The sequence below is a fragment of the Nyctereutes procyonoides genome, unplaced genomic scaffold, assembly GCF_905146905.1.
Source record: "Nyctereutes procyonoides isolate TBG_1078 unplaced genomic scaffold, NYPRO_anot_genome, whole genome shotgun sequence".
NCBI classification, from domain to species: Eukaryota; Metazoa; Chordata; class Mammalia; order Carnivora; family Canidae; genus Nyctereutes; species Nyctereutes procyonoides.
Genome location: NW_026575043.1, coordinates 22,945,124 through 22,966,446, shown reverse-complemented (window position 1 = coordinate 22,966,446; position 21,323 = coordinate 22,945,124). Strand labels below are relative to the sequence as shown.

At 40.4% G+C, this 21,323-nt stretch overlaps 1 protein-coding gene across 1 annotated transcript in view; it reads left to right on the top strand.

Annotated features, from left to right (window-relative positions):
• Positions 1–387: 387 nt before the first annotated feature.
• Positions 388–21,323, top strand: part of RIPK1 (receptor interacting serine/threonine kinase 1) — a 29,278-nt gene continuing 8,342 nt past the window's right edge. Inside the window, exons 1-6 of the mRNA XM_055322568.1 lie at positions 388–536; positions 1,227–1,383; positions 4,911–5,048; positions 6,568–6,796; positions 8,820–8,969; positions 19,306–19,382. Of these exons, the coding sequence (XP_055178543.1) occupies positions 406–536; positions 1,227–1,383; positions 4,911–5,048; positions 6,568–6,796; positions 8,820–8,969; positions 19,306–19,382 (882 nt within the window). The 5' untranslated portion in view covers positions 388–405. The remainder of the gene's footprint in view (positions 537–1,226; positions 1,384–4,910; positions 5,049–6,567; positions 6,797–8,819; positions 8,970–19,305; positions 19,383–21,323) is intronic.

Here is a 21,323-nt window from a genome sequence, read left to right as displayed (position 1 = left end):
TCCTTTCTATTGGGCCCACCTATGCATTTGAATGGACATTTGTGGTATGTTATCCCATACACAGAGATCTTTTGGAGCAGGAGGGTTTTACAATTTTTGTAGTCCTCCGTGTTGCCAGAGATGGAAGTTTAAAAGAATAAAACTTGTGGTTTTCTGTAATTCTCAAAAATACGACAAATGGTGTATTTACAAGCTACATCCATCCTCAAAAAGATTAAGGCACACCAAGCACGTGGTGGAACTTTACATGTGTTTTGAATAGTGACTTTCTGCACTGAGATGTCTCCTTGTTTGCGTTTGTGTTTCTGTTGTACAGGGCACAGCTCTGAGGAGGAAAAGGTGGTGCATTTGTGGACATTCTTAGGATTCACAAAGAAACCAACCATGTCCTTGGATGACATTAAGATGAAATCTAGTGACTTTTTGGAGAAGGAGCATCTGGACAGCGGGGGCTTCGGGAAGGTGTCTTTGTGTTTACACAGATCCCACGGACTCGTAATCCTGAAGAAGGTGTACACAGGGCCCAAGCGCACTGAGTGAGTGGGTGGCTGGGGCAGGTTTCGGGCTGGGCCATGGGAAGAACTCCTGGGAGGTGTGGGCAAGCACGGCCCGGGGTTTAGAAGGAGACAGACGGCGGGGTGACAGCGTGCAGACTTTGTCAGATAACGCTGCTAGCTGGTCATCGTTAGCCCTGAACGGCTCCTGAGGATTCTGAGGCTGGTTAGCAGGAAGCTCAGGGCCAGCTGACCATGGAAGAGGAGGGATGGGGGGGATTAGAGAGACTGAAGGAACTGAAGGGGCAGGAGGGAAGCAGTGAGAAGAAAGTGGAGGGGTCCGTGAGAGAGACTTGGGTACTTGCTGCAGAGCTCTGCTGGGGACCGGCCCTACATAGAGGGCAAAAAGAGGTAGCCCATTAATTAGAGGTTCCAGAAGCCCCATGTTGAAAGCAGTCGGTGGACTCGCTAGCAAGAGAGGCCGCGTGGTGTGGGGTGGCGTCTGTGGGGCTGCGTCCCCGGGGGCTTGTCGTTCCTCCCCTGCTCTGAGGTCTCTTGAGTGCTCGCTGCACACCCCCGGGAAGGACCGAGGACCCCTCTGCCCGCCGACGCCAGCACCGGGCCCGGAAGGGGTCAAGACCCTCACGAGCCCGGACAGCAGCGTGGGCTGCAGTGGCCGCGTGTCCCGCGTCCTCAGGCCTCGAGGGACACGGGCCGCCTTCCGTCCCGCAGGTACAACGAGTCCCTCCTGGAGGAGGGCAGGATGATGCACAGGCTGCGGCACAGGCGGGTGGTGAAGCTCCTGGGCGTCATCCTCGAGGAAGGGAACTACTCCCTGGTGATGGAGTACATGGAGAAGGGCAACCTGATGCACGTTCTCAAGGCGGAGGTAAGCGCGCTCCGCGGCCTGCTGTCCCCCGGGGCCTGGCCGCCACCCCCTCCAACCCCTGCCCCCCTGCTGGGGCCGGTCGCAGCTGCCTTTGGTCAGCCCCCCGCATCCTCATCCTCGGCGGCCGGGGACAGCCCGTCTCCCCGGGCCCGTCGGCTGTGAGGCCTCTGCTCCCGGGTCGTGGAAGGACATACCCCAGGTCCCAGTGCGCTCCTGTGATGCTTGCTCTCCGATGCTGCTTGAGCATCTTCCAGCCTAAGTGTTAGTGCATTAGCGGCCAGAAGGCTGGGTAAGGAAGGCTTGAAATAAGGACATAGAAACCGATTCGGAAACCACCCCACCTTAGTAAAGCACCTTTTAGCATCTGTCTAGCTATTAGGGGCGAGACTTTGTGCTGGTTGCTCCGGAGCCCACAGCAAGTATGACACAGACCCGCCCGTGGCACAGATAAAGAGGGAAACTGTGTGGCCTGGTGGCGTTTCCACAGGCATCCCCCCAGCCGTGGGGACACCGAGGACAGGTACGTCCCCCCAGCCATGGGGACACCGAGGACAGGTACGTCCCCCCCAGCCATGGGGACACCGAGGACAGGTGCGTCCCCCCAGCCGTGGGGACACCGAGGACAGGTACATCCCCCCAGCCGTGGCGCCACGGAGGACAGGTACATCCCCCCAGCCGTGGGGATACCGAGGACAGGTACGTCCCCCAGCTGTGGGAACACCGAGGACAGGTACATCCCCCCAGCCGTGGGGACACCGAGGACAGGTACATCCCCCCAGCCGTGGGGATACCGAGGACAGGTACGTCCCCCAGCCGTGGGAACACCGAGGACAGGTACATCCCCCCAGCCGTGGGGACACTGAGGACAGGTACTCACTTCAGTGCGGGGTGGATAAGGAAGGATTCCAGAAGGACGAGGCCTGAGCCAAAGCCTGAAGGATGGGTGCAGTTAGGGAGCACGTGTTCCTGGCGGAAGGACGGCAAAGGACAGAGAATACAGCAAGTTTGGAACACCGCCAAGAACTGGACTTAGCCCGAGCATGGAGGGCGTGTGTGCCTGGTGGGATTGGCTGTCTGCAGGGCAGATACCCCCCTTTCCCCACCTTCTCCCCAGCCCTACAACTGTCCAAGGTTCTGTCCCTTCTTTGATTCCTCAAAGCCCTGGGCAGCTCTCACAGGCACCGGTGAGAAGGCTAAGAGTGTGGCTTATGCACGTTGTGTTGTGGTTGGATGTGATTGCTCTTCTCCCCAAAACCAGGTTAGACCAGCTGCCACTCATAGTAGGTGTTGAGGCATCCTGCCAGACGAGGCAGAGATAAGTGGACTAGTTTGGGCTCCAGAAGAATCGAGGAGGATGTCAGGAAAAAGAGCAGAAAGGAAAATGAGAAGGGGATTTTCTTTGCTTACTCCGAATGTTTTACCAAGTCCAAAGGTGTATACCAAGGAAGGAGGGAAAATCTCCCGCTGTTTTTTGGGTGGTGGCGATCAGGCTGCCAAATCAGCCACATTATGGGTTTTAAATATGGTTTAGAGGGTTGACTTGGGACTCTAACTTCCATCATTTAAATTTTTGTCCGGTTTACCAACAACCAACATACAAGTAAATTTTTAGAGAACAGCCCATTTGTAAAGTAGAGACTGTATGCACGCATGCATGCACACGCGCACACACACACATACAGTTTACGTTTTTCGGTGTTAAGTAAAATTAATGTTTTGGAATTCTTTGTAATAGCATTAATATTTATATAACTAGAATACAATTGTAAGTAAGAGTGACTTCTGAATTTACAAAGACTTGCTGAAGTATCTGATACGAAATTATCAAGCAGCTGTTCACTTCAGCATTGTTTTGTTTTTTGTTTTTCTAGTCAACGTGGTATCAGGTCTCGTTTATGTTTTTGTTTTTTTTTAAGATTTAAATTGTTTGCCAACATATAACACTCAGTGCTTATCCCGTCAAGTGCCCCCCTCAGTGCCCGTCACCCAGTCACCCCCCCCCCGCCCACCTCCCCTTCCACTACCCCCTGTTCGTTTCCCAGAGTTAGGAGTCTCTCGTGGTCTGTCTCCCTCTCTTAATTTTTCCCACTCAGTTCCCCTCCTTTCCCCTATAATCCCTTTCACTATTTTTTCTGTTCCCCAAATGAATGAGACCATAGAATGTTTGTCCTTCTCCAATTGACTTATTTCACTCAGCATAATACCCTCCAGTTCCATCCACGTCGAAGGAACTGGTGGGTATTTGTCGTTTCTAATGGCTGAGGAATATTCCATTGTATACATAAACCACATCTTCTTTATCCATCATCTTTCGATGGACACGGAGGCTCCTTCCACAGTTTGGCTATCATGGACTTTGCTGCTATAAACATTGGGGTGCAGGTGTCTTGACATTTCACTGCATCTGTATCTTTGGGGTAAATCCCCAGCAGTGCCACTGCACTTCAGCATTGTTTTAACATCATGTTACCTCATAGGTTCATCTTAAATGTTTGTAATCAGTGTAATCAGCACATTTCTTTCATATTGTCTTTTCTTGTATGATTTCATACACACGTTTCTGTGACATTGTTCGTCTATTTAATATATAGTAGCATATATTAATGGACTGTAAAAAATACTTGGTTTTTTGTTTATTTCTTTATGCCTTCATTCAACAACAATTCTAGGCACCATGCTAGGTAGTAAGTAAGGATGTATATTATATTCATTGCTATCATCATCGTGTTCTGCTCTCAAAGAGCTTAACTTTATAGCATTTTAACATATTTCCATATTAGCATGGAAGTTTTAGTTTTACAGGACAGAACACAATAGTAATACCCTTAGCACATGGGATGAAATCTTTCTTTAAAAGGAGGCTTCCTTTAAAATGATAGCTGTGCTGCAAAGCATAGTAGAAGGAATCCTGGTGACTACAGATGGTCCCCAACTTATGGTTCGATTTACGACTTTTTCACTTTACAATGGTCAAAAGCCATGGGCATTCAGTGGAAACCATTCTTTGAATCTTGAATTTGGATCTTTTCCTGGGCTAGTGATATACATTATAGTCCTCTCTCATGATACTGGGGCAGCGGCCGCTGAGCGGAACCACAGCTCCTGGCCAGCTGCGTGATCACAAGGTAGACAGCCGACATGCTTGCGACCATTCTGTTACACAGCCATTCTGTTTTTCACTTGCTGTTCACTATCAGTCAGTTACTTGAGATGTTCAACATTTTATTATAAAATAGGCTTTGTGTTAGATGATTTTGCCCAACTAAGGCTAATGTAAGCGTTCTAAGCAGATTAAAGGTAGGCTGGGCTAAGCTATGGCGTTTGGTAGGTTAGGTGTATTAAACACATTTTCGACTCATAATACTGTCAACTTGTGATGTGTTTATTAGGACATAACACAACTCCATTGTATGTCGAGGAGGATCTGGATATCCACAGGTTCAGACCCCACAACCTTGAATAAAACAGTTGCTTTGGCCTGTTTGACTTACCTTTCCATGTCATAGACTTAATGTCCCTTGTTTTAGGTCAGTATCCCCCTTTCTGTAAAAGGAAGGATAATTATGGAGACCATTGAAGGGATGTGCTACCTACATGGAGAAGGCGTAATACACAAGGACCTAAAGCCTGAAAACATCCTTGTCGATGATGACTTTCACATTAAGGTAAATCAGAATCTGAAAGTTTCTAGAAGATTGGGGTGGTTTTGTTTTTTTCTTAAATATTTTGTTTATTTGTGAAAGAGAGAGAGACAAAGATAGCAACAGAGATAGCAGCAAAGAGCATGAGCAAGGAAGAGGAGAAGGAGAAGCAGATTCCCGCCCTGAGCAGGGAGCCTGATGCAGGGTTTAACCTGAGATGGTCCTGGGATCATAACCTGAGCCAAAAGGCAGATGCTTAACCGACTACAGGGGGGTTTTAGTTTTAATTCTCTGCTATAAACCCATTTTTGTATGTGATAAACACTAAAGGAAGACCTCGCTCAGCTTAGAACTGGTGAACGGTGGTGCCAAGGATTCACAAGAAAGATACGGACTCGATGGAGTTCATATTATTTATTTTTTTATTAATGTCATCTATGTTTTTTTATCAGTTTTTTTTTAACTATAATTTATTCCATTGTAGTAAAGGGAACAAGGGGAGGGGATTTTCCTTTTGTTCACCCAAGAGCAGATTTAAGTAGGTGGAACATCACATCTAATTGGTTTTGGCAGCAGGAATCCAAGCACGAGAATCTGAAAGGGGAAGCAGCAATGGTGGGGAGCGCAGGAGTTGCTGACTCAGAGTCCCTCCATTATGAGATTCTGCTTCTAATGCTTCCTTCTAGTCTTGGACAGATTCTTATTCCTATAACTTTAAAAGGAAGTTTCCCTCTTTAACATTAAATCACTTATTTCTTATGTATCTCTTAGGTTAAAATCGGGGGATTTTAGATCACCACATGATCTACCCAAATGCTTGGATTCCTAGAGGCAAAAGTGAAACTGTTACCTCTGATTTCTTCTTAACTGTATTGTTCTATCCTTCCCTGTTCTGTCATTGCCCTGCCACCTCTCTCTTTGTTCTGCGTCTGACCTTTGTATTTTTCTTTTGGTTTCCTTGTTGGTTTTTCTCCTTCTTCCTATCCCATCTTCTCTCAGGTTCAGGCTACCAACTCAAAACAAGTAGCACAGCAGTCTGTATCCTCAGGACTTTGGAGTTCTTAGAATCTCGCATCCATGGGCTTCGGGAAACCATTTGGGAAAACTGAAGGTGCGGTATCTAGTCCCCATGTGCTATACACATCTGCTGAGAAGACCCCTTTTCTTCCTAGCCCCAGAAATAGTTGAAAAAAAGTATGCAGAGTAAATGAGGAATTAGAATAAACACGTTCTGCTGTAGTTCATGTCAGAAATGACTTCTGCTTTTCTCTTCCCCCCCCCCCCTAGCAAATTACATGGTTTTGTTGCATAAGAATTCAAATACCAGAATTTCACATGGACACATCATAGGGACATTTTCCAGATAGCTGAGGAAACAAAGTTTCTATGAACTTGTTCAGAAGTAGCTGTTTTAAATCTATTTAGTGGAAATTTCTGGAAATTCACTATACCTTGCATCTATTAGTTAAGCCCAACATTTAAAGACAAGTCTAATTTGCCTCTGGCTCTCATAGAAGAATCACGTTGATTTGATCTCTTGCAGATAGCTGATCTTGGCGTTGCTTCCTTTAAGACGTGGAGTAAACTGACTAAAGAGGAAATTAATGAGCAGAGGAAATTGAATAGTGTCTCTAAGAAAAATGGTGGAACCCTCTGCTATATGGCCCCAGAGCATCTGAATGACATCAACGCCAAGCCCTCGGAGAAGTCAGATGTGTACAGCTTTGGCATAGTACTTTGGGCGATATTTGCTAATAAGGAGCCATATGAAAGTAAGACATTTATAGAGGAGTGGGATCTGGCTATTAATCAGAACTGCTGAGTAAAATATTGGCCTTCAATGAAGGCAGTTAGGATTTACAACTGTTTGTTGATTTAAGGTCTTTCTTACCCACGAGACCATAAGCTACACGAGGGCTGGGACCATATCTGATTTATTCAGCACTATTTCCCCAGTATCCATCTCACAGTGCCTGGAACACAGTAGGCGTGCAGTACCATTATGTTGAATGCATGAGTAATCTCGGTTTAGGAATCAGGGATCACAGGACACATAGGAGCAATGATGATGTGTCTGTATTTGGGAGGTGCTGTAAAATTCCAGGATTCTTCCTGGACAGGAAAACTTACTTCCTTCTGCTTATGAGGCATATACTTCATACTTTGATTCATTCACTTGCTCTTTCACTTGAGAATTCTTTCTTTTTAGTACTTACTAGGGGTACTTTAATCAGAATTAAGAATAAAAAGATGAGAACAGATACATGGAGATACAAGATACAAGAATAAAAAGATGAGAACAGGGCAGCCCGGGTGGCTCAGCGGTTTAGCACCACCTTTGGCTCAGGGCCTGATCCTGGAGACCTGGGATCAAGTCCCACATGGGGCTCCTTGCGTGGAGCCTGCTTCTCCCTCTGCCTGTCTCTCTCTCTCTCTCTCTCTCTGTCTCTAATGAATGAATAAATCTTTTAAAAAAAATGAGAACAGATACATGTTCATGGAGGAGAATGGATACAAAAGTATATATATATATACTTATATATACACATCTTCAGTTTGTTAAATGTCTAAATTAATGGACATTTTCCATTTCTGTTTTCTTGGGTGATTATCAGCTCCCCCAGTTTAATGATCGATCACCCATTGCCAGGGCCTCTCAAATCTCTTATCTTTATCCCTGGCCTGGATATCCACTTATCTGTTAGATCCATTACACATGCCAGAGGATCCCCAAAGCACCATCCCCCCCAAATAAATTCATCTTCTACATGCGCTCCTTGTAGTCCACTCAGCTTTGCTCATGTTCAGAAAATGGCATCAACATCCACTTACCAGTTGCCCAACCAGAAACTGTAGGCATTCCAGTCTCAGCTTTGTCCATTCAAAACCTATGAATTCAAGGTATATATATGATTCAAGATCCATCTTGAATCCCCCCACTTCTGTCCCCACCAGACTCTCTAGTTCAGACCATCTGTATTTCTACTGAGGGCTGCTCATTTCCCCATTCACCCTGCAGCCAGGCTGGTCATCCTAATAGACAAGTATGACCATCTCATTCATCTATTTGTAATCTTTCCAAGGCTCCCTGGGCCTCCAGGATAGAGTTCAAATTCTTCAGCATGGAATACAAGGCCCTCTCTGGCTTTTCCATCTTTCTCTAGCTTTATTCCTTACCTCTCTTTCTTTAGTCAGTAAGCCCAGTTATAGAGAACTATGCATAATTCCTAGGATACATCACGATTTTGGAGACTTCCAAGCTATTCATATCCTGCCCCCCTATCCTGGAATCCTGCTCTCTGATTCCTCCTTCCTGATTTATCGATAAATCCTTCTAGTTTTTTTTGATGCAGCAAAGCCTTCTCTGACCTTCTCATCATGGTTGTGTTAGCAGAAACCTTTGTACTTAATTTTTGAATAACCGTTACCACTCTATTTTAAGTCCCTCTCAATAAACTGAGTTCCTTACCGGTAAGAGCTGTTCCGTGTTTGCCTTTGTATTAAAGTCTGGAGTCTGCCATTGGTTTTATTTGTATATTCTATTCTACCAGGAGGCCACTTTGTTGTGAATTCTTTCTTTCTTCTGCAGAGGTTAAAATGTCGTTTGATCATCTGGGCAGTAGAATATGTCAGTGCCTTGTCAGAGGTTCCTTCTGCCCCTAACAGATGGGGCGCCCGTCCTAAAAGCATACCCTAGGTAGAGGAGATCAGCAGGACTGTCCAAGTTCTGCTGCCTTCCTGCCTGAGACACACAGGACCTGAGGAAAAAATCAACGTAAATTCCTTGCCTTATAGATGCTATCTGTGAACAGCAGCTGATACTGTGCATTAAATCTGGGAACAGGCCAGATGTGGAGGACATCATTGAGTACTGCCCAGAGGAGATAATCGGCATCATGAAGCAATGCTGGGAGGCAAAACCCGAAATTCGGCCAACATTTGCTGGTAAGAGCATCTTCTGTGACTGTGTACATTGCCAGTGAGGCGATTTTCCTGGTAAGATGTTGTCAGTAAGTTGAAGTGTTCAGAAACCTGAGTTCTACTTGTGATTTCAAATAGACTTTCTAGATTTCAAACATTTTGTTCAATGAAAAGATACCATCCCTCTTAAAAGTGTGAAGTTATATGAGGCCCTCTTCTTTCTTTTTTCTTTCTTCCTTTTTTTTTTTTTCTGCATAATTAACTTTTTAAAAATTGTGTTAAGGGCAGCCCTGGTGGCTCAGCGGTTTAGCGCCACCTTCAGTCCAAGGCATGATCCTGGAGACCCAGGATCAAGTCCCACATCTGGCTCCCTGCATGGAGCCTGCTTCTCTGCCTGTGTCTCTGTCTCTCTTTCTCTCTTTGTGTGTCTCTCATGAATAAATAAAAAAAATCTTTAAAAATAAATAAATAAAAATAAATAAAAATTGTGTTAAAATATGCATAATGCATCAGTTACCATTTTAACCTTATTTAAGTGTACAGTTCAGTGGCATTGAGTACGTTCACAGTGTTGTGCATCCAGCACCACCAGCCATCTCTAAAACCTCTTCATCTTCCCAAACTGAAACTTCGTATCCATTAAAATGCACCAACTCCCCATCCCCCTTCCCCCAGCCCTTGGCAGCCACCCTTCTGACTTTTCATCCCTATGAATTTGTTCTATTATTTCTATCATTACATCAATAGGTACGATTCTAGGCACCTCATGGAGTCATACGGTTTTTGTCTTTTCGTGCCTGGCTTATTTCACTCAGGATAATGTCTAGGGTTGCTCTGTGCTGTGGTGTGTGTCAGAAGTTCCTTTTTTTTTTTTTTTTTTTTTGCAAGATTTTATTCATTTATTCATGACAGAGAGAGAGAGAGGCAGAGACACAGGCAGAGGGAGAGAGAAAGGTGTGTGTGTGTGTGTGTGTGTGTGTGTGTGTGTGTATGCTGCATTTTCTTTATTCATTCATCTGTTGATGGAAACTTTGGTAGCTTCCACTGGTCCTTTTTTGTTTATTAGCATCTTTTATTTCTTCTCCTTCCCCTTGGGTTGCAGACTTCTTTAGAAATGTATATTGTCATTTAGATTAGGCCTGTAGGGCAGCCCTGGTGGCTCAGCGGTTTAGCGCCGCCTTTGGCCCAGGGTGTGATCCTGGAGACCTGGGATCGAGTCCCACGTCGGGCTTCCTGCATGGAGCCTGCTTCTCCCTCTGCTTGTGTCTGTGCCTCTCTCTCTCTCTCTCTCTCTCTCTCTCTCTCTCTCTCTCTCTGTCTCTCATGAATAAATAAATAAAACCTTAAAAAAAAAAATTAGGCCTGTAGTAGAGAGTGAGGAAAGGGGACGTGGATGTTTGTCACATCCTTGCATGTCTTCCCATTCCACTAGGTTACCTAGGACCTTGCTAAGATTCTAGAGGCAGGGGAAAGAAAATCAGGTAAGCAAGAAATAAATAGTAGGAAGTCACTTAGGAGCCTATTTCTGCCATGAGAAAACAGAATAAAGCCCCACCCACCACTAGAACCAAGGATTAGAGGGGTACTTTGATTTAATTGCTTGTTTTCCTATTTTCCTAGTCAGCCTGAATCCTCTCCTGACCTGGTCTCTTTTCTTTCATGCCTTTTTCACTTTTTTAAAATTTAAGTTCCTATTTTGAGATAATCGTAGATGTACCTGTGGTTGTAAGAAAAACAGGGGCACCTGGCTGGCTCAGTCAGTAGAGTATGCAACTCTTGATCTCCGGGGTTGTAAGTTCGAGCCCCAGGCTGGATGTACAGGTTACTAAAAAATCTTTCTAAAAAAAAATAGGGAAAAGAAAAGAAATAACACAGAAATATCCCATATACCTTTTACCTAGTTTACCCCAGTGATAACATCTGGCCAAACTACAGTATAGTTTTACAACTAGGATGTTGACCTTGATACAGTCAGATGCAGGTCATCTCCATCACCAGAAGTGTCCCTTATGTTGCCTTCTTGTACCCACACCCACTTTCCTCCCCAACGCCACCCCCCTCCTTCACCTCTGTTGATCACTAATCTGTTCTCCGTTTCTGTCATTTTTTGTCACTTCACAAATACTACATAAATAGAATCATAGGGACCCCTGGGTGGCTCAGTGGTTGAACGTCTGCCTTTGGCTCAGGGCATGATCCCGGAGTCCTGGGAACGAGTCCCACATCAGGCTCCCCGCATGGAGCCTGCTTCTCCCTCTGTCTGTGTCTCTGCCTCTCTCTCTCTCTGTCTCTCATGAATAAATAAATAAAATCTTTAAAAAAAATAGAATCATAAAATACTTTTTGGGAATGCTTTGGGTTTGACTTTTTGCCATTCAGCATGATTCATCCAGGCTATTGTGTATACCAACGATTTGTTCTTTTTATTGCTGAGTAGTAGTCCATGGTGTGGATGTACCACAGTTTGTTTATTCTTTCCTCAAAAGAAATATGGTTTGTTCTCCATTTTTGGCTATTATAACTAACACTACTGTAAGTATTCATGTGACAGGTTTTTGTGTGAATATGTCTTTATTTCTCTAGAATAAATAACTAGGAGTGAGATAGCTAGGTTATACAGTAGTTTCATGGTTGTTTTTTTGTGGATTTTTTTGCCACTGTTTTCCAGAGTGGTTGTACCATTTTATGTTCTCACTAGCAATGTGAACCACCAGTGATCCAGTTTCTCTGCATCTTTGCTAGCATTTGTGGTGTTGTCACCATGTCATTTTAGCCATTCTGATAGGTAGGTAGTAATACCTCACTGTGGTTTTAATTTGTATTTCTCTAATGACTAATGATATTGAATATATCTTTTTTTATGCTTATTTGCTATCTGTCGATTTTGGTGAAATGTTGCTTTAGGTCTTTTGCCTGTTTTCTAATTAGATTGCTTGGTTTTTTTGCTGTTGAATTTTGAATGTTCTTTATATCGTCTGTGTAGTATTCCTTCATTGGATTTGTGGTTTGCAAATATTTTCTCCAAAACATAGTGGGTTTTTTTTAATCCTCTTAAGCAGCATCTTTCACAGAGTAAAAGTTTTTGATGAATTCTAGATTATGAATTTTTCCTTTTATGGATTGTACTTTTGTTGTCAAGCCTAAGAACACTGCCAGGGTTGGATTTCAAAGATTTTCTATATGTTTTGTTCTAAAATTCTTACAATTTTACATTTAAGTCTATATTAAGTATTTTTTTTCTGTAACTGTCTAGGAAAATTTTTGATTGCTAACCAAAGAACAATAGCACAAAACTAAATATTTGATTCTTTCTTGCGAGTCATTCAGTTTATATTTTGTTGGAAAAATACCACAATCTATTTTGAGTAAATTTTTGTATAAGGTATGTGGCTTAGATTGAAGTTCATATTTTGCCTATGAATATCCACTTGTTCCAGTACCATTTGTTGAAAGTCTGTCTTTCCTCCATTGAATAGCTTTTTCTTCTTTGGCAGAAATCAGTCGGGGATATTTGTATGGGTTTATTTCTGGGTTCTCTATTCTGGTCCATTGAGCTGTGCATCTAGCCCTCTGCCAATACCTACAGTGATATGTCTTACTGAGTAGGCTGATTCCTTCCATTTTTTCCTTTATTTAAAAAATTATTTTAGCTAGTCTCGTTCCTTTGTCTTTCCATATAAAATTTAGAAAAATCTTGTCTATATCTACCAAATAAAAAATCTTACCTGGATTTTGATAGAAATTGTGTAAATCGGTATATCTATTTGGGGAGAATTGAGATCTTTACTATACTGAGTATTCTAATCCATGAACACAATATGTCTCTTCATTTGTTTGTATCTTTGCTTTATCAGTGTTGTATAGTTTTCAGCATACAAGTCCAATGTATTTCTTTTTGAGCAACTGTAAGTAGTTTGTATTTTAAATTTGGTGTCCATTTATTTATTGCTAGAATATGAAATACAGTTGATTTTTTTGTATATTAATCTTGTATCTTATGACCTTATTGAACTCACTTATTAGTTCTAGAAGTATTTTAGGAGATCTTTTTTAGATTTTCATGTCATCTCCAAATAGGGACAGTTTTATTTCTTCCTTTCTGATCTGTATGACATTTATTTCCTTTTCTTACTTTATCACATTGGCTAGAATTTCTAGCATTATCTTAAATAAGAACAGTGAGAACAGACACCCTCACCTTTTCTCAATATTAGGGGAAAGCATTCAGACTTTCACTATGAAGTATGTTAGCTGTAGGTATTTTGTAGATACTCTTTATAACTGAATGAAGTTCACCATACTTACCTTATTTTTCTGAGAGTTTCTCTTGAATGGGCTTTGAATTTTGTCAAATGTTTTTTCTGCAGTGATTGATATGATCATGTGATTTCCCTTCTTTTCACTGTTAATACGGTGAATTGCATTGATTAATTTTTGAATACCAAACTAGCCTTGCATCCCAGGAATAAAATAATAATAAAACCTATTTGGTAATGGTGTATAATTCTTTTTATATATCGTTAAATTCCATTTGCTAATATTTTGTTAAGACTTTTGCAAGTATATTCACTAGGATATTGGTCTATAGCTTTTTGCTTTTGTATTATCTGTGTCTGGTTTTGATATCAGGATCAATATTGGCTTCATAAAATAGAGGAGTTTTCCCTCCTATTTTTTGGAGGAGAATGCATGTAATTGATGTTAATTCTTTAAAAGGTTTTTAGAATTCTCTCAAGAAACCATCTTGGCCTGGAAATTTCTTTTTTGGGAGTTTTTAAATTGTGAAATTGATTTCTTTAATATTATAGGAGCTATCAAGATAATCTGTATATCAGAGTAGTCTGTTTTATATCAGAGTAATATATGAAATCGTTTATTCTGGTTGTGGTAGTTTGTATTTTTTGAGGAAATGATGTATTTCATTTAAGTTGTCACATTTATATGTGTAAAGTTGTTTGTAGTACCTCTTATTATTGTTTAGCAGTGTTTGTATTAATGTCCTCTGTTTCATTCCTGATACTGGCTATTTATGTCTTCTGTTTTCCTTTGTTAGTCTTCCTAGAGGTTTATCAATTTATTGATGTTTTTCAAATAACCAGCTTTTTGTTTCATTAATTTTCTCTATTTTTTTTATGTTTTTCATTTCATAGATTCCTGTTCATTTCCTTTCTTCTACTTTTTGTTTTCTTTGTTCTTCTTTTTCTAAGTTCTTGAGGTGGGAATTTAGATTATTGATTTGGATTTGAGACCTCATCTGTTTTCTAATGTGTATGTAATGCCATAAATTTCCTTCTCAGCACTGCTTTAGTTATGTCCCACAGATTTTGATAGATTGTTTTTTATTCTCATTTACTTAATTGCATTTTTAAATTTCCTTTGAGATTTTCTCTTTGATCTATGCATTATTTAGAAGCATGTTGTTTAGTTTCCAAGAGTTTGGAGTTTTCCTGCTTTCTTTCTGTTATGGTTTCTGGCTTGGTTTCATTGTAGTAAGAGAACACATTCTGTATGTTTAACTTCTTTCATATTTATTGAGGTTGGTTTTATGGCTCAGGATATGGTGTATTTTGGGATATGTTCTGTGGACACTTAGGAGTGGATTATTCTGCTCTTGTTGGGTAGAGTGTTGCGTAAATCTCAATTAGATCTGTAGATAATGTTGAATTCTTTTATGTCTTGGCTGATTTTCTGTCTAGTTCTTTCAGTTGTTGAGAAAGAGATGTTCAAGTCTCCCACTATGATTGTGGATTTGTCTATTTCTGCTTTTAGTTTTATCATCTTTTGCTTTATAGATTTTACATCTCTTGTTTGGTGCATATGTATTTAGGATTGCTGTCTTGATGGATTGATCCTTTTATCATTAGGTAAATGTCCCTTTTTGTCTCCAGTAATCTGCTCTGAAGTTTATTTTGTTGAATATTAAGATAGCCACCTTCTTTCTTTTTATTAATGTTTATATGATTTATCTTTCCCCATCTTTTTACTTTAAAATGCCTAAAATCATTATGTGTGAAGTGAGTTTCTTGTGGCAGTATATACTTGGGTCATGTTTCCTTAATATGTTTTGCCAAAATGCGTCTTTTGATTTGTGTTTCAACCATATTAATTTAGTGTAATTTTTGATATGTGGTAGAGCTCACGTTTGCCATTTTATTTTGTTTTTTTGTTTACTCTTTCCGTTTTTTATTTCTCCATTTTCTTTTTGCTTCCTTCCTGTTCATTTTTGAACATTTTTAGAATCCCATTTAAATTTATTGATTTTCTTTCTTTCTTTCTTTCTTTCTTTCTTTCTTTCTTTCTTTCTTTCTTTCTTTCTCTTTCTTTCTTTCTTTCTTTCTTTCTTTCTTTCTTTCTTTCTTTCTTTCCTTTCTTTTCTTTTTCTTTTTTTTAATAGAGAGTACACACATGCAAGAGCAGAGGAGGAGCACAGGAAGAGAGGCAGGCTTCATGTCCCAGTGCAGAGCTCAATATAGGGCTTGATCTTATAACTCTGAGATCATGATCTGAGCTGAAATGAAGAATTGGATACTTAACCAACTGAGTTACCCAGGCCCCTGAATTAATTGATAGTATCTTTGAGGATAGTTTTTCCAGTGGATGCTTTAGGTTTTACTTTATTTGTACACAATTTATCACAGCATACTGATGTTATTGTATCGGTTTGAATGAAATAGAAAAACTTTACTTTGTTTACTTCCCTTTACTTTCCTTTGTGTATAATTGCCTTAAATATTTCCTCTACATGTATTTAGAATACATTGACATTGTTACAGTTTTGCTTCACCTGTCAATCATAGTTTAGAAAACTTTTCAAAAGGAGAAAGAAAGCCTATTTATTTAGCTATATATATATATACTAATATATATATATGATTTTATTTATTCATGAGACACACACACAGAGAGAGAGAGAGAGAGAGAGAGAGGCAGAGACACAGACAGAGGGAGAAGCAGGCTCCCTGCAGGGAGCCCCATGTGGGACTAGATCCGGGGCCTCCAGGATCACAATCTGGGCCAAAGGTGGCGCTAAACCGCTGAGCCACCTACGCCCCTTTAGCTATATTTTTGATTACTGTGTTGTGGGGTGTTTTTTGTAATACTACTTCTGATACCAAATGTGTCACAACTAGATGTCCTAGAATTCAATTAAATTCTGACACTAACTACCTGGAGTTATTGTCAGACTCCACAGGTTTAAGGGCTTAGCTCTGCTGTAAAATTGTTCCCACTTTAGACACCAGATGGAGATAGGGTGCCCAGGCTGCTTACACTTCTGGCCCACCAAATACAAATTTGAAGGATCTCATAATACCCTGTTAAGGTTCAGTAATACAGTGGAACAACTCATAGAACTAAGGAAACCATTTTATTTATGTTTACTGGTTTATTATAAAGGACAACTCTGGAGGAGCCAAAGGAAGAGATTCATTAAGTAAGTTATTGGTGGGAGCGATGTGCCACAGAGCTCTCATACCCTCTCTGGACATGCTACTTTTCCAACAATTTACTCATTTAATGTATTCACTAACCTGGAAGCTCCCCAAACCCCATTGTTTAGAGGTTTTCATGGAGGCTTCATTAGGTAATCTGGGGATTGAACTCAATCTCTAGTCTCCCTCCTGTCTCTGGAGGTCAGGGAGTGGTACTGAAATCTTCAACCCTGTAATCATAGCTAGGTCTTTCTGGTGACCATCCCTCATCCTGAAGCTATTTAGCTTCTCCTCCTCATCCCTCTAGCCTGGAGCTATTTCATTAACATTACAAAAGATATTTTTATCGTTTAGGAGAGATCCCAGGGATCTGGGGAGCTCCCTGTCTTGAACTAAGTGAAGCTGGGGAAAAGAACAAATATTTATTTTTCAATTATAGCACATGGGTTCTTTCTTCCTTCCTGATGTTCCAAGGTATCTTCTTCTATCAATTCTTGCTCGTTAAGGAACTTCCTTTAGCCATTCTCTTAGGGTGCCTCTGCTAGGAACAGATTATCATAATTTTCTTCATTTGAGAATGTCTTGGTCATACCTTCATTTGTAAAAGATATTTTTTGCTGGGTGTATGATTCTGGGTTGACAATTCTTTTCTTTCAAGACTTAATAAATACTGTACCACTTACTCTGGCCTCCATGGTTTCAGTTAAGAAATTCTTTTTTTTTTTTTTTTTTTTTTAACATATAGGTAAGGTATTTTCTCTGGCTGTTTTCACTTTTTATCTTTCAGAGGTTTACTATTTGTCTTGGTATGAATTTGGGTTTATCTATTTGAGTTTTGTTTTGATTTTTGAATCTATAGGTGTATGTCCCTTGCCACATTTGAGAAGCTTTCAGCCATTATCTCTTTGAGTACTTTTTTCATCCATGCTCTCTTTTTCCTCTCTGTCTGAGACTGAGATAACAGAAATAGTAGATCTTTTGTTGTTATAGTTTCACTTGTCCCTGAGTCTCTACACTTTTTTTAAAAAAGGTTTTATTTATTTAATCAAGAGAGAGAGAGAGGCAGAGACACAGGCAGAGGGAGAAGCAGGCTCCATGCAGGGAGCCCGATGTGGGACTCGATCCTGGGTCTCCAGGATCACGCCCCGGGCTGTAGGTGGCGCTAAACCCCTGAGCCACCTGGGCTGCCCTCTACGTTTTTTTTGTTTGTTTGTTTATTTTCTCTCTCTTGATCAGATTGGGTTATTTCTATCATTCTGTCTTTAAGTCTACTGACTTTCCTATGTCTCCTTTATTCTGCTGTTGAACTCATCTACTTTGGTTTATTATATTTTTCAGTTCAAAAATTTTATTGAACTTTCTTTTTTATCTTATGTTTCTTTGTTGAGGCTTTCTGTTTTCTCATTTGTTTTAAGCTTGTTTGTAATTGCTTATTGAAGCATTTGTATCATGGCTGTTTAAAAATCTTTAAACAGCTAGTTCTAATATTTCTGGTATCAATTATCTTTTTTCTTTCAGTTTTAAATCTTCCAGTTCTTTGGCTGGTGAGTGATTTTTCTCTTGAAATTTGCACATTTTTTTTTTTTTTTTTTACAATGCTAGGAGTTTTTGGGTATTCTTCAATCCTTCTACATTAGCTGTCCTTTTTTTGACATGGATTTGGCAGTGGAAGAGTAGCTGCCACCTTGTTCATGACAGGTAGAGGGGAGTCTAGTACACCTGAGGGGGGGGGCGTTCCTTGTTTGTCCTGGTCAGGGTGGAAGTTCCAGTGAAGTCCATGGACACTGCAATGGAGGCGAAAGTTCTGACTCCCACTAGGCTTCTGACACTTCTCCGTTGGAATGGGTAGGAGCACCTTATTATTACAAAGTAAGAGTGCAAGTGTAGTCTACCTTCATAGTCCATTGAAACCACAGAGTAGAGAGGCTTATTACCATCTGGCAGGAAGGAAGGTACAGCAGTGGTTTTTCCCATGCCCCTAGCACCCACATGGAGGCCACATGTTTAGGAATGGACCAGGAGGAGGAAAGGACTTCCTATTGGCCCTCTCTGACATCACCGTGCTGGGGGTTTTGAAGTAACCTGTTCCTGTCTCATGAGGTTGGAAATCTTAGCTCCCTACTTGGCCTTTGCTGGTAAGGTTGGGGGTGGAGCCACAGTGTTTTTTGTGATGTTTGGCTGGAGAGTGGTTATTGACTAAAAGTCTTTTGTCTTGCTAGGCTACCCTTTGCTTAGTCCTTTGGCTAGAAAAAGCAGGCTTTTGTTAGGATTTTGTGGTTGTTGTTGTTCCGTTGCCAGCTTCCTTAAGTGCAAGTCTGGGATCTAAGAGGCAAAAAGAAATCCTAGTGAACTCATCGCCATGTCTCCTCAGATCCCAGAGTCCCTAGTTTGTCTGTCTTTGTCTTTCCTCCTTTCATGCTCTTTTTATGTTTGTTTTATGTGTGATTTTATAGGGGTTCTTGTGCTTAGAGGGAGAAATAAGGAAAGGTATGTCTACTCCATCTTCTTGAAAGTGGAAGTTGCCTTTTTCTTTTAAGGCTAGCAGCTTTGAACTCTTTATATCAAATCCCTATTCTGAGTGTTCTAGCCTATAATAATTTTGATACCAGAGAGACCAAAACAAGGAGTTGTCCATCCCTATTCAGTTGGAGATTAATTCATAATAAATTGGGCTTTCTGCTGCAGTTGGAGAAACATGCTGTTAGGCAATATCTCTTGGTTTCCAGTGTTGCCTTGTCCCTTCGTCTGTCTACTTAGTTATTAGTCTTATTAGTCTCTTCATATAAGTCAGTGATTTGGCATTAAAATTTTTATTTTACTGCTTTGTCCACAGATTAAGGTAAGTAATTAAAAAATAATAGATTACTAGTATTTAAATTTTAGTTTAGAAAATACCTAAGAAATTTAAAGTACTATTTTTTTTTACATAGGCATTGAAGAAAAATTTAGGCCTTTTTATGAAGATCAATTAGAAGAAAATGTAGAAGAAGATGTGACAAGTTTAAAAGTAGGTAACGTAGCAGGTACTCAAAACATTAACATATCAAAGCATATGTATTACCAGTTTTGAAAACCAAAGCAATATAATTTGTTACTAAGATTTGAGGTAAGCTAGCTTGGTAACCACATGAAACAAAATTAGCAATTCTATACAGATAACCATCCAGTTGGCACACTGTACCCATTCCTCCATCAACACTAATGAAATGAGAGAAATTATATATATGGCAATGTGGAAACAAAAGCACAACCTCACTGGAGTAGAACGGAAAGTACCATAGGAAGATCAGTCATTTTGAGGAATTCTTGGAAGCCAACAGAATTTTATTTCCTAAGACCTATAACAGAAAAAGAAAATGCTAACCCAAAACATAATGTTGAAGGAGTACTGGAGAAACAAGTCTATGTCCATTTGTAGAAGAAACAGCATGGTCAGCTGGGGCATTGGTGTAAGACTGTCACTTGGGAACCATGCTTGTGCCAGTTACAAAAGTTGGCTCCTCCCTCTGAGTCCCTAATGCTGTGCAACACATGGGAGCAGCATCTTCCTCAACCTGAAACAGTGAATTTGGTCTGGGGTCTAGAAGTATATCAAAGGTTATTACCAGCCAAGTAGCCAAGACAAAGACCTTCCCTACACACACACTTAGGAAACAAGCTGCTGGCACAAGTACAACAACATGCTGCTAGATTCATGAGGGGAAGAACGACAGTCAATAAAACAGGCAGGCATATGGAGATTTCAAAATGAAGATAAAAAAAAAAACGGAGAGGCGAGAATTACCAGACTTCTGAGGGATACCTACACTATAAAAGGAAAGGTATCCAATGGAAACCATGCTTGGGCATCAAAAGAACGTCAGGAAAGAGAGTCACTAGGGTTAAGTCACAATAATCAGAAATATTTCATAACTATAAAAAGTTCAACTCACCAGGAAGATAATAACAGCTTTAAATATGTGCATGCCCTTAATAACATGGTCTCAATATCAAAACAAAACTTGATAAAACTCAAAGGAGCAAAAGACAAATTCAGAATCATAGTTGGAGATTTTAATATACAAATTTCTCTTTAACTGACAGAACAAATAGACAAAAAAAATCAGTAAGGATATAGAAAATTTGAAGAACATGATTAACATTTGACTGGAAATATATAAAACACTGCATTTAATAACTACAATAGGCTTTTCAAGCACATACAGACATACTTTAAAATTGACTGTGTCCTGGGAAATAAAACAGTTCTCAACCAATTTTAAAAGGATTATAATCATATTAAGAATTTTCTCTGATTAACATTTCAGTTATGCTAGAAATTAATCTTAAAATTTAAAACTCTCATGTGGTTAGTAGTTAAGAAATATATTTTTAAATAGCCTGTGGATTAAAAAGGAATCACAATGGAATTTAGAAAAAATTTAAACTGAAGACTAACAAAAGCACTACATATTAAAACAAAATGCAAATGTGACTAAGAAAAAAACTTAAAGGAGGATCCCTGGGTGGTGCAGCGGTTTGGCGCCTGCCTTTGGCCCAGGGCGTGATCCTGGAGACCCAGGATCGAATCCCACGTCGGGCTCCCGGTGCATGGAGCCTGCTTCTCCCTCTGCCTGTGTCTCTGCCTCTCTCTCTCTCTCTCTCTCTCTCTGACTATCATAAATTAAAAAAAAAAAAAACTTAAAGGAAATACCAAAATGTTAATTTTGTCCTTGGAGTGAAGGCAGAATGTGTAGGTTTTAAATATAATTCTGTACATTTTCTATATTTTCAATAATGAGTGGTATCACTTTTATAGCAAAAAAGAGTTTCTTTTTCCTTTTTTTTTATTTTGGTAGAATACACATAACATAAAATTTACCATCTTACCTTTTTTTTTAAAAGATTTACTTATTTATTTTAGAGAGAGAGCGTACATGCATATGTGCATGGGGGAAGAGGGGAAAGG